At 42.9% G+C, this 14,146-nt stretch overlaps 1 protein-coding gene across 1 annotated transcript in view; it reads left to right on the forward strand.

Moving 5' to 3' along the window:
• LOC121008735 (neuronal pentraxin-2-like) overlaps positions 1–13,657 on the forward strand; it is a 45,921-nt gene extending 32,264 nt beyond the window's left edge. Inside the window, exons 4-6 of the mRNA XM_040441431.1 lie at positions 9,135–9,197; positions 13,214–13,435; positions 13,547–13,657. Coding sequence (XP_040297365.1) covers positions 9,135–9,197; positions 13,214–13,435; positions 13,547–13,657 — 396 coding nt within the window. The remainder of the gene's footprint in view (positions 1–9,134; positions 9,198–13,213; positions 13,436–13,546) is intronic.
• The last annotated feature ends 489 nt before the right edge of the window (positions 13,658–14,146 follow it).

The following is a 14,146-nucleotide window of genomic DNA, read 5'->3' on the forward strand; positions in this document are numbered from 1 at the left end:
TTGCACAGTACATTACACGGCGCACGCGCAGTGCCCCAAATTGGAAGTAAGAGGACCGACCAAACATCTTTTTCCATCTCCCGGTTCCTAAAATCTATTTCATACACGTCCCCTGATAGGGGACGTAACAGGAATTAAACTGATAGGAATAGTACTACTTAAACACACCACTAATATCTGGTGGCACAGTACATTGCAAGCCGTACACGCAGTGCCCCAAATTGGAAGTAAGAGGACCGACCAAGCATCTTTTTCCATCTCCCGGTTCCTAAAATCTTTTCCATACATGTCCCCTGATAGGGGACAAAACAGAGTTTAAACTGTTAAGAACAGATGTTTTTTAACCACCTCAGATCCCCTAGCTTAAAGCGAACCTGTCACTATGATTTTGGCATAGAGCTGGGGACATGGGCTGCTAGATGGCCACTAGCACATCTGCAGTACCCAGGTCCCACAGCTCTCTGCGCTTTTATTGTGTTAAAAAACAGTTTTGAGTGATATGCAAATGACCTGATATGAGTCCTGTAGCCGGAGATGAGTCAAGCCGGAAAGGAGCCAAGCACCGCCCCGCGTCCTCCGATTCTCCTCCTTGCCGGCTGACGTCACAGAGCTGGAGCGCCGAAATCTCACGATGCGCGAGCTAGCGCATGCGCAGTGTCGGCATCATGTTCATTCCCTGTGCTGGCATCAGCACAGGGAACGAACTACGCATGCGCTAGCTCGCGCATCGCGAGATTTCGGCGCTCCAGCTCTGTGACGTCAGCCGGCAAGGAGGAGAATCGGAGGACGCGGGGCGGTGCTGGGCTCCTTTCCGGCTTGACTCATCTCCGGCTACAGGACTCATATCAGGTCATTTGCATATCACTCAAAACTGTTTTTTAACACAATAAAAGCGCAGAGAGCTGTGGGACCTGGGTACTGCAGATGTGCTAGTGGCCATCTAGCAGCCCATGTCCCCAGCTCTATGCGCAAAATCATGGTGACAGGTTCCCTTTAAACCCCCTTAATGACCAGACCACTTTTTACAATTCTGCACTACACTACTTTCACGGTTTATTGCTCTTGCTCTGTCTTCTTTCTAAAATGGGGTCACTTGTGGGGTATTTATACTGCCCTTGCATTTTAGGGGCCCTAAAGTGTGAGAAGTAGTTTGGAATCCAAATGCGTAAAAATGCCCTGTGAAATCCTAAAAGTACTCATTTAGTCAATTTGGGCCCTTTTGCGCACCTAGGCTGCAAAAAAACTGTCACACATGTGGTATCGCCATACTCAGAAGAAGTAGGGCAATATGTTTTGGGGTGTATTTTTACATATACCCATGCTGGGTGAGATAAATATCTCTGTAAAAGACAACTTTTCCCATTTTTTTATACAAAGTTGTCATTTTACAGAGATATTTCTCACACACAGTATGGGTATATGTAAAAATACACCCCAAAACACATTGCGCTACTTCTACTGAGTACGGCAATACCACATGTGTGACACTTTTTTGCAGCCTAGGTGCACAAAGGTGCCCAAATTTCAATGAGTATCTTTAGAATTTCACGCATTTGTATTCCAAACTACTTCTCACGCTTTAGGGCCCCTAAAATGCCAGGGCAGTATAAATACCCCACAAGTGACCCCATTTTGGAAAGAAGACACCCCAAGGTATTCCGTAAGGGGCATGGCGAGTTCCTAGAATTTTTTTTTTTTTTGGCACAAGTTAGCGGAATATGATATTTTATTTTATTTTTTTCTTACAAAGTCTCATATTCCACTAACTTGTGACAAAAAATAAAATTGTACATGAACTCGCCATGCCCCTCACGAAATACCTTGGGGTGTCTTCTTTCCAAAATGGGGTCACTTGTGGGGTATTTATACTGCCCTGGCATTTTAGGGGACCTAAAGCGTGAGAAGTAGTTTGGAATCCAAATGCGTAAAAAATGCCCTGTGAAATCCTAAAAGTACTCATTGGAATTTGGGCCCCTTTAGGCTGCAAAAAAGTGTCACACATGTGGTATCGCCGTACTCAGGAGAGAAGTAGGGCAATGTGTTTTGGGGTGTATTTTTACATATATCCATACTGTGTGTGAGAAATATCTCTGTAAATGACAACTTTTTAAAAAGATTTATACAAAGTTGTCAATTTACAGAGATATTTCTCTCACCCAGCATGGGTATATGTAAAAATACACCCCAAAACACATTGCCCTATTTCTCCTGAGTACGGCGATACCACATGTGTGACAGTTTTTTGCAGCCTAGGTGCGTAAAGGGGCCGAAAGTCCAACGAGTACCTTTTAGGCTTTACAGGGTTGCTCACAATTTAGCCCCGTCCAAAATGCCAGAACAGTAAACACACCCCACAAATGACCTCATTTCGGAAAGTAGACACCCCAAGGTATTCGCTGAGGGGCATATTGAGTCCATGAAAGATTGAACTTTTTGTCACAAGTTAGCGGAAAGGGAGACTTTGTGAGAAAAAAATAAATAAATCGATTTCCGCTAACTTGTGCCAAAAAAAAAAAAACTTCTATGAACTCGTTATGCCCCTCACGGAATACCTTGGGGTGTCTTCTTTCCAAAATGGGGTCACATGTGGGGTATTTATACTGCCCTGGCATTTTAGGGGCCCTAAAGCGTGAGAAGAAGTCTGGAATCCAAATGCCTAAAAATGCCCTCCTAAAAGGTACTCATTGGAATTTGGGCCCCTTTGCCCACCTAGGCTGCAACAAAGTGTCACACATGTGGTATCGCTGTACTCAGGAGAAGTAGAGCAATGTGTTTTGGGGTGTATTTTTACATATACCCATGCTGGGTGAGAGAAATATCTCTGTAAAATGACAACTTTGCATAAAAAAATGGGAAAAGTTGTCTTTTACAGAGATATTTATCTCACACAGTATGGGTATATGTAAAAATACACCCCAAAACACATTGCCCTACTTCTCCTGAGTACGGCGATACCACATGTGTGACACTTTTTTGCAGCCTAGTTGCGCAAAGGGGCCCAAATTCCAATGAGTATCTTTACGATTTCACAGGGCATTTTTTACGCATTTGGATTCCAAACTACTTCTCACGCTTTAGGTCCCCTAAAATGCCAGGGCAGTATAAATACCCCACAAGTGACCTCATTTTGGAAAGAAGACACCCCAAGGTATTTCGTGACGGGCATGGCGAGTTCATGTAAAATTTTATTTTTTGTCACAAGTTAGTGGAATATGAGACTTTGTAAGAAGAAAAAAAAAATCATTTTCCGCTAACTTGTGCCAAAAAAAATACATATTCTAGGAACTCGCCATGCCCCTCACGGAATACCTTGGGGTGTCTTCTTTCCAAAATGGGGTCACTTGTGGGGTATTTATACTGCCCTGGCATTTTAGGGGCCCTAAAGCGTGAGAAGTAGTTTGGAATCCAAATGCGTAAAAAATGCTCTGTGAAATTCTACAGATATTCATTGGAATTTGGGCCCCTTTGTGCACCTAGGCTGCAAATAAGTGTCACACATGTGGTATCTAAAGATGTCGCAAACATAAAATTTTCCGTTCGCGAAAGGCGAACACGAATTTCCGCAAATGTTTGCAAACGGGTGAACCGGGCGAACCGCCATAGACTTCAATAGACAGGCAAATTTTTAAATCCACAGGGACTCTTTCTGGCCACAATAGTGATGGAAAAGTTGTTTCAAGGGGACTAACACCTGGACTGTGGCATGCCGGAGGGGGATCCATGGCAAAACTCCCATGGAAAATTACGTAGTTGACGCAGAGTGTGGTAAGTTAAATTCGCAATGCGATTAATATAACCTGTATTAATCGCATTGCGATTACAACTTAGATCTGAGTTCCTAATGGTTGTATTGCTAGAATATAACGAAGATTGAGAATATAGTGCTATATTCGTTATATTCGTCAATTCTAGCAATACAACCATTAGGAACTCAGATCTAAGTTGTAATCGCAATGCGATTAATACAGGTTATATTAATCGCATTGCGAATTCAACTTAGAGCTGGGTTCCTAATGGTTGTATTGCTAGAATACAATGAAGAATGAGAATATAGTACTATATTCGCTATATTCGTCAATTCTAGCAATACAACCATTAGGAACTAAGATCTAAGTTGTAATCGCAATGCGATTAATACAGGTTATATTAATCGCATTGCGATTACAACTTAGATCTGAGTTCCTAATGGTTGTATTGCTAGAATATAACGAAGATTGAGTATATAGTGCTATATTCGTCAATTCTAGCAATTCTAGCAATACAACATAAAGTAACACAGTACTGTGTGTTAAGTAGTACTATTCTTATCAGTTTAATCCCTGTTACATTCACTAGTATTATTATTATTATTATAAGGTGTGTTAAGTAGTACTATTCCTATCAGTTTAATCCCTGTTACGTCCCCTATCAGGGGATGTGTATATGGAATCGATTTTAGGAACCGGGAGATGGAAAAAGATGCTTGGTCGGTCCTCCTACTTCAAATTTGGGGCACTGCGCGTGCAATGTAATGTGCCACCAGATATGAGTGGTGTGTTAAGTAGTACTATTCTTATTAGTTTAATCCCTGTTACGTCCCCTATCAGGGGACGTGTATGTGGAATCGATTTTAGGAACCGGGAGATGGAAAAAGATGCTTGGTCGGTCCTCCTACTTCAAAATTGTTGTTTTTATTTAAATGGAATCGAATGTGACACCAGATATGAATGGTGCTGAAGTGACACTATGCGCTTGCACCTGGGCCTTAAAGGGCTTCTGTCACCCCACTAAACTAAAAGTCGCGCGCCTGTGTTGATTCGGCGCAGGCGCTCTGAGATAAGGAGGCTCGCCTCCTCAGCACTCCCTCAGTGCGCCTGCGCCAATGACGTCACCGAAAGAGAAGACGTCATCGGCGCAGGCGCACTGAGGGAGTACTGAGGAGGCAAGCCTCCTTATCTCAGAGCGCCTGCGCCGAATCAACACAGGCGCGCGATTTTTGAAATGCTGACATGGCTGGCCGGAGGAGGAGATCGCGGCTGGCCCTGTCAATCAACAGAAGGAGGGGGCGGTTTTCTGCGGCTGCTACCAGCAAGTAGACGCCCTACTTGCTGGTAGAAAGGTAATTAGCATATCATAAAAGTAAGTTTTTTCCTAAATCTACTGAACGAAAATAATAATGAGTTTAGTGGGGTGACAGAAGCCCTTTAAACACACAAACACGTGTGTGCAACTGTCTGCTATTTATTCACAGTCAAAATTGTTGTTTTTCTTTAAATGGAATCGAATGTGACACCAGATATGAGTTGCGCTGGTGACACTGTGCACTTGCAGGGCATGAAACATACGCGCGTGCCGGCAACTGACTGCTATTATATTACAGTCAAAAAAGTTTTTTTTTAATGCAAGCTACTGTGACACCAGATATGAGTGGTGGCACTTGGCAAGTGGGCACAGTATACGCTGTGAGCCTGACACACACGCTGGCAGGCAGGCAACTGCAAATAGATTACACAGGGAAAAAAAAAAAGCAGACTGATGTTCTAGCCCTAAAAAGGGCTTTTTGGGGTGCTGTCAGGACGCTGTCCTTACAGCAGAGATCAGATGAGTCTTTCAGTACTGTAGTGGACACTGAATACACTGGCCTAACTATCGATTTCCCTATTAAATCAGCAGCAGCTACACTGTCCCTCCTTTCACTAAGACTGCAGCTTCTGAATGAATCTAAAATGGATGCTGTCCAGGAGGTGGGAGGGTCTGGGAGGGAGGGTCTGCTGCTGATTGGCTGGAATGTGTCTGCTGACTGTGAGGTACAGGGTCATTAGGAGCCCAGCTCTAAGTTGAAATCGCAATGCTATTAATATAACCTGTATTAATCGCATTGCGATTACAACTTAGATCTGAATTCCTAATGGTTGTATTGCTAGAATTGACGAATATAACGAATATAGCACTATATTCTCAATCTTCGTTATATTCTAGCAATACAACAACCATTAGTAATCCAGCTCTAAGTTGAATTTGCAATGCGATTAATATAACCTGTATTAATCGCATTGCGATTACAACTTAGTCAAATTTGTGACACTGCAGCTTCCGAATGAATCTAAAATGGATGCTGTCCAGGAGGTGGGAGGGTCTGGGAGGGATGGTATGCTGATTGGCTGGAATGTGTCTGCTGACTGTGAGGTACAGGGTCAAAGTTTACACAATGATGACGAATAGGGGGCGGACCGAACATCGCATATGTTCGCCCGCCGCGGCGAACGCGAACAAGCGATGTTCGCCGAGAACTATTTACCGGCGAATAGTTTGGGACATCTCTAGTGGTATCTCCGTACTCAGGAGAAGTAGGGCAATGTGTTTTGGGGTGTATTTTTACATATACCCATGCTGGGTGAGAGAAATATCTCGGTAAAATGACAACTTTGTATAAAAAAAAATGGGAAAAGTTGTCTTTTACAGAGATATTTATCTCACCCAGCATGGGTATATGAAAAAATACACCCCAAAACACATTTCCCTACTTCTCCTGAGTACGGCAATACCACATGTGTGACACTTTTTTGCAGCCTAGGTGGGCAAAGGGGCCCAAATTCCAATGAGTACTTTTAGGATTTCACAGGGCATTTTTACGCATTTGGATTCCAAACTACTTCTCACACTTTAGGGCCCCTAAAATGCAAGGGCAGTATAAATACCCCACAAGTGACCCCATTTTAGAAAGAAGACACCCAAAGGTATTCGCTGATGGGCATAGTGAGTTCATGTAAAATTGTATTTTTTGTCACAAGTTAGTGGAATATGAGACTTTGTAAGAAAAAGAATAATAATAATCATTTTCCGCTAACTTGTGACAAAAATTAAAAACTTCCATAAACTCACTATGCCCATCAGCGATTACCTTAGGGTGTCTACTTTCCGAAATGGGGTCATTTGTGGGGTGTTTTCTACTGTCTGGGCATTGTAGAACCTCAGGAAACATGACAGGTGCTCAGAAAGTCAAAGTGCGTAAATTCACATTTTTGCACCATAGTTTGTAAATGCTATAACTTTTACCCAAACCAATAAATATACACTTATTGCATTTTTTTTTATCAAAGACATGTAGAACAATAAATTTAGAGAAAAATTTATATTGAAATGTAGTTTTATTTGAAAAATTTTACAAAAGAAAGTGAAAAATGTCATTTATTTGCAAAAATTTCGGTCAATTTTGATTAATATCAAAAAAAGTAAAAATGGCAGCAGCAATGAAATACCACCAAATGAAAGCTCTATTAGTGAGAAGAAAAGGAGGTAAAATTTATTTGGGTGGCAAGTTGTATGACCGAGCAATAAACCGTGAAAGTAGTGTAGTGCAGAATGTTAAAAAGTGGTCTGGTCATTAAGGGGGTTTAAGCTAGGGGAGCTGAGGTGGTTTAATGGATCTCATAGGAGTGTGCTCTGTTTTACTTTGGGGGCATCATTCTGGAGATGGGAGAGGGTCCCACAGGCATCTGTTTGACATTTATGGCATATCCTAGCGATATGCCATCCGTTTCTGAGATAAGTGAACCCTTTGAATCCAGAAAGAAACAAAACTGTTTATTTGTTTGGAAATATCTGGAAATAGCAGCTTTATAAGGCTACTTTCACACTAGCGTTGTTTTAATCCGGCGTTCAATTCCGACACCGGAACTGCCCGCCGGATCCGGAAAAACGGGTGAAAACGGATTACATTTGAATCCTGATCAGGATTTTGATCACAATGAAAAAATGCATTGGAAAAAACGGATCCGCCATTTATGGACTTTAACTTTTTTTTCACATTTTTCGGGCTTAACATGCAAAAGCCGGATCCGTTTTGACTGAACACACAGTGCCAGATCCGGCGTTAATGCAAGTCAATGGGAAAAAGGCCTGATCCGGCGTTCAGTCAAAGTGTTCAGGCTTTTTGGCCGGAGGTAAAAATACTGCATGCTACGTTTTTCTGAAAAGCCTGATCAGTCAAAAAGACTGAACTGAAGACATCCTGATCCATCCTGAAGGACTGACTCTCCATTCAGAATGCATGGGGATAAAACTGATCAGTTCTTTTCCGGATTTGAGCCCCTAGGACGGAACTCAGCGCCGGAAAAGAAAAACGCTAGTGTGAAAGTAGCCTAAGTAGACTAAAACAGAGAGTTTGCTAGCTTTCAAGTGTGTTTTTTATCTAAAGTGTGTGACTTGAAGTTAAGTGACTTTAGATTCAGGGACTTTAGGAGGTAACCACACTTATTCATTTGTTCATCATTTGCATTGCATTGTATCATCTTTTCTTTTTCTGGAGTAATCCCCATTAGCAAGTATGTGCTCCATAACTGACAATGCAGTCCAGTGCGCATCTTTTGCAATGTATGCAGTTCTGAAACAGCCGTTCAAGGATGCATATTGCTGTGCAAAATGTGAGCAAACTGCATGTTTGGAAGCCCATATCTAGTACCTAAATAAGCTAATTATAACACTGAGATGCTTTGACAATATAGAAAGGAGTTTGCTGCTCACTGTGGTGACACTCGATGGGATAGATGAGGGGGAGTGTGGTAATACAGAGGAGCAGGAAAGTGAGGTAGGTAGCTGGATAACACTTAGAAGGAGGGGCTGAGGGGAGATTGGCAGAAAGACTAGCCCTGAAATGACACATCCCAACAAGTTTGCAAAGTTGAGGGGGATGTCAGTTAAGGTATAGCGTGGGGAATGTCAGCTCCAGTAAGCAGGGGACCAGGAGAATAGGGCAGGCCAGACAGGTATGGTAGTGGGAGACTCAGTTATTAGGGGTACACATAGGGTGATCTGTCACAAAGACTGTGATCATCATCGAGCAGTGTGATGACTTCCTGGAGCTTCATTTTGTTAAATAATAGATCAGGTTGATGAATGCATTTCTGGAGTGTAATAATATTACAGGTTATAGTTACTAGAGATGGGTTGTTGGTCCAGGGAGTTATCCTGATTGTTTTATTGGAGTCAGGAAGGAATTTTTCCCCCTAAAATGAAGAAAATTGGCTTCTATCTCATGAGGTTTATTTGGATCAACTCGCAGGATAACGGGCTGAACTGGATGGACGGATGTATTTTTTCAGCCTTACAAACTATGTTACTATGTTATGTTAAGTTATGTATATTATAATCCAAAGGTCTCCATGATTGTGTCTGGAACCTCTGGAATTGTTGACTACTTAAAACATGTCTACTGTCAGGTATCTTCTGCACGATGAGCACAAGGTCTCCAGTGACTAGCTTTACAATTCGCTTCAACAACTCTTCAAATTACCTGTATCTCATTGAAAAGCAGCGTCCATGGGATCATTGCACTGAGCGCAGTAGACACTTTCTTCTTGGCTGTGGATAGATATGAAGACACATGCAGGCAATGACTAATTTAGAAGATTTCAGCCATTAATTGCGTCTGTCTACATAGAGAATGCTTATAGGGACAATTACTTCCCAGAGAGAACTCATCAGGGATTATTCATCATGTAGAAACACACGTTGTGGTATTCGTGAATACACTCCATTACTGCCTTCCATGGTCTAAGGGCAACAAAGAGTCATGTGTCCAATTCGAGAAAGTCTAAAACTTTTAATAGCTGTTTCTGGAACTTTAAAGATATTCACTATTTTATCTGTATGGCAAAGGGAAAGCAACTAAAGATTGTAAGTTGTGGCTTTCAGCATGATAGCAAAACATTTGCATAGAATAATCGAGATTACTTTGAATAGGACGAAACACTGAAGTAGTGCATTTTTGCTTGTGACTTATTGATGGACTGTTTGCTATTAAAGAACAGGATCAACCCTATGATACCAGGCACACTGTCTGGTAGGGTTTATCCTGCTGATTAAAACGATACCTGTCTTGTGAAAATCGGTTGTGGTGTTCCTGAGAAAAAAAGTATTTGATTCTTTATGCAAGTGAAGGCTTCAGTGCACTGAGGGGCGTGGCCAGCACTAAAAGAGGAGATGAGCTGCACTGCTTGGCTAGGCCACGCCCCTCAGTGCACTAGGCCCTCACTTGCATATAACATTAAAGTCTTTTTTTCTCAGGAATTCCACAATCAATTTTTTCAAGACATGTATCATTTTAATCAGCAGGATAAACCCTACTAGACAGTGTGCCTGGTTTAATAGGATGTATCCTGCTCAGAGGTGCCCTTTAAATTGTTGCCTATGTCAGCAGACTATACATAAGCTGCACACTCAACTGGCTCACGTCCCTCAATTACATCAGCTCACACTCTCCATCTTTTGGGCAACTACAACTCCCAGAATGTTATTTTTTTTCAATAGGTGTAGAAACGCTCTGAATGCCATAAAATGTATAAGACATGACATCTATGGCATCTTCCATTGGCACACATATTGGGTATGTTCACAGAAAAAATGCATAAGGTGTTACAGAAATGCTAAACGGCATTGCTGATTACATAATGTACTCCACAATATCAAAACATGGCAAGTGGGCTGTATCTCATATCAGACTGGGCAAGAATAAAACAATCTGCTTCCCATTAGTGAAGTTCATCATGTGTTGCAGCCTTCTGTAGAGCAATTGCGTAATATACCTCTATATCATCAGAATCTACCCCTTCACAAGTGACAAGACATCAGCAGCAGATCAATGGGAGATCAAATTCACTGCCATCAATAACCAAATCTGCATCCTTGATGCTAATCCAGCAATTCTTAAAGGGGTATTCCCATCACAATGATCACTGTTAAATCTGTTAATGATTTGACAGTGATCATTTTTCTAAATACATTTTATTACCCAATTCCCACCCTTTTTGAGAAAATAAGCCCCCTCTTACCTTATTGTTGTCTTTCGTCTCCCCTGGTTACGGCCACCTCTCCTGTCGAATACCGCCGGGCCGCACTTGCGCAGAAGACTGAAGATTCTCGCCGGGCCGTGCAATGTCCTGAATGCGCACGCCGCTGCGCATGCGCCATGATGACTTCTTCCTGGCCAGTACAGTACAGAGCCACGAACGCGCACGCCGGATCTGTACTATACAGGCCAGGAATAAGTCACCATGGCGCATGCGTGGCCGCCTTCAGGATATTTCCCGGCCCGGCGGGAGAAAAACTTCAGTCTCGTGGCAAGCACGGCCTGGCCGGGAGAAGATGTCACTCAAGCCCAGACGAATCCAGGAAGTAGACGTGCTGGATGAAGGTAAGTATGAAAACTGAAGATAGGAACACCCCTTTAACAACACAAATCACACCCTTTCTACTCAACGCTGCACATCGCATAACAGGCGATCCAGGACATAAATCTGCTTTACTCAATGTAGAGGATGAGCAATTAATCACCTGAAATTTGAAGGTTCCTTTGCCATTGAGGGTAATGGCAGGGGAGGTAACGGTTAACAAGAGCAAGAGCTTGATGAGCTGCTGCCCACCCACAGAAAGGAAAGAAAATTAGAATTTGTAGTGCAAGGGTATTTTTAAGTACTGATTGATTCTGTCCCCTTTAACTCTGTCCTCTTTATATTATGTTTAATACTCTGTGTAATAGTTTACAAGTTTTCCTTGTTTTGTAGTGGGTTAAAGATAGTACCCATTGGGCTGATAAGAACACATTCCTGAGTGATCTCAGAGCAGTGGCGTGCCTAGGGTGTTTGGCACCCAGGGCGGATCCTTTCTCTGGCACCCCCAATACTTGACCACATACCTCTTACGTCCAGCGACATCTCCTGTCATGTTAGACCTTCTCTTTCCTCTTCTCCTCTGTTAGACCGCCATGACAAATTCTTTCAGCCGCATCTCATCTCTACAGAGTTTGTAACACAGACACGTTTCATTTCTCAGTTTTTCCATCAACCTCTCCATCCTGGTGTCCCCACAATGTCATCCTGCTGCCACCCCCAATACTGTGCCCGTTGTGCCCCCCAATGCCCCAGGTACTATACTGCTGAAAAAATAGTGACCCCAGTAGAAATAATTGGGATTATTTATCAAAGTGGTGTTACGTAGAGCTGGATTTCCAAAAGAGATGTCAAAAATGAAAGGTGGAATCTGATTGGCTGCTATGGGCAACTAAGCCAGATCTACTTTACACCAGTTTGATAAATTACCCCAAATGTCCCTACAGTGTCTACAGCAGCTATAATGTCCCCTAGAGTGCCCCCAGTAATAATAACACCCTATATTGTGCTCCAGGTAATAATCCCTGTATAGTGTCCCCAGAAATAATAGAATTGCCCCTACAGTGCCTCCCCAATAACAACGCCCCCCACACTGCCCCATATAGTAATTTCCCCCACACTTCCCCATAGTAATCCCCCCATAATTATTTTCTCCCACATGGTAATACCTTCCATAATTATTCACCCCCACATAGTAATCCCTCCCATAATAATTTGCCCCCACACAGTATCCCACCATAATATTTTTCCCCCACATGTCCTCCTGTGTGCCCCCCCATGTCATCCCCAAAAGTTGGCACATAAAATAAAATAAAAAAATAAAAGCTAAATACTCACCTGCGCTTGCAGAGGAGAGGAAGACGCGCACACTTCACTGTGCTGCTGCGTCCTGGCACAGGCGCGCGTGATGACATCATCACGCACGCCTGCGCCGGGATTTCACTACTGCATAGGCCTCAAGCCTATGGTGGTGATCGGTGGCAGGGTAGGGAACAATGCGCTCCCGTGCCCCGCCACAGTATGCAGGCGTCAACACTCCAGCAATGAGCGCTTTTATCTGTATTGATTGAAGCGCTCATTGCTTCTTGCACCCCCCTAAAAGCGGGCACCCGGGGCGGACCGCACCCCCGCCCCCCCCAGGCACGCCACTGTCTCAGAGACATGCATGATGCACACTGGAGGAAGAGCTGATGGGAATAACGGTGGTCCGCACTAACAATTAATTGGGATTCCACCAGGCACGTCATCCTAGGTAGGATGTAAGTATTGATTTGCCCTATATCTTGTACAGCGTGGGGTGTCAGTCATGTGTTATAACGTGGTAGACATCCATGTGTTATAGCAAGATCGACCGGACCCTACCCCATATTTAGGCTAGTGATGATTATTTACTATTCTGTATGTGATTTCTCTGTTTTATTTTATATTTAATCACTTGGTAAATATATTAATTCAATAAGCCTACATAAGCTTATTTATTCTCAAGTCTTTTGAATTCACGTTACGTCATCAGATTTGCAACTTGTTTTCATGGACTTATCATAAGAATTGCATGTTTGTCATTACAGATAACTAAGAAGTTAAACATCCCCCAAGTACTTACCCCCAGGAACAACATAGAGAATATGTCCTCCAGATACATCAAGTTGATGTTAGGTAGACGATGTGGGTCTTCCTGCTATTACACATCACAGCCGGGAGCCGGGAAGAAGATGAAGAACATTTCTGGAAAGTATTCTCCCACAACAAACATTTCTATGGAGTATAGAAAAGGCAGAGAAGAAGTGATGGTAATATCGCCAGTAAGCAGAGGCCTCTGTGATCTGATAGCTGGGAGCCAGATATTGATTTTCTCACTTTGATGTAAACATTTTTGGTAGGTATGCCCTAAACGTTAATAGGTACCCAAGGGTAGGCTGAACAAAGGGTTCCCCACTGCTGATAACCTCATCTGTATTCTTGCGGGGACCTTTGTAGCAAGTTCTCCTGTAGCACCTCCACAGTGGAAATGAGATGTTACATGGTACCATTCAAATCACGCTTTCTGTGTAACGCATGGACATGACAGGTTCTCCAAATGCTTTTTATAATAAATGAGGGTCGTAAATGTGGGGCTGCCCCATGGTAACTGAAAAGGGGGTCAACCAGACAACCTTTTAAAATTAGATCACTGCAACTGTTTCTCTTCCAAAACGGACATATGGAACCCACCAGACTTCTGGCAGCTCATTGCTTTCACTACGCCCCATACTGTAAGAGGACTGGCGTCAGGTCTGAGGACTATGAGTGGGCAGCACAGGAGCACAGTATTACACCAAACAGAACTACTTTTTTCTTCTAGTACATCTACGTTCGATACACTCATCAGAAATTAGGTGGTGGACCCCTATTCTGCAGATACCCCCTATGATATCCATACATCTGACTGCATGAGTTCTCAGAAGAGGGAAATAAGCTGTGATACTCCTCTGGCAGCAGCTTATCTCCCTTGAGAACAAAAG

The sequence above is a fragment of the Bufo bufo genome, chromosome 7, assembly GCF_905171765.1.
Source record: "Bufo bufo chromosome 7, aBufBuf1.1, whole genome shotgun sequence".
In the NCBI taxonomy this organism is placed as follows: domain Eukaryota; kingdom Metazoa; phylum Chordata; class Amphibia; order Anura; family Bufonidae; genus Bufo; species Bufo bufo.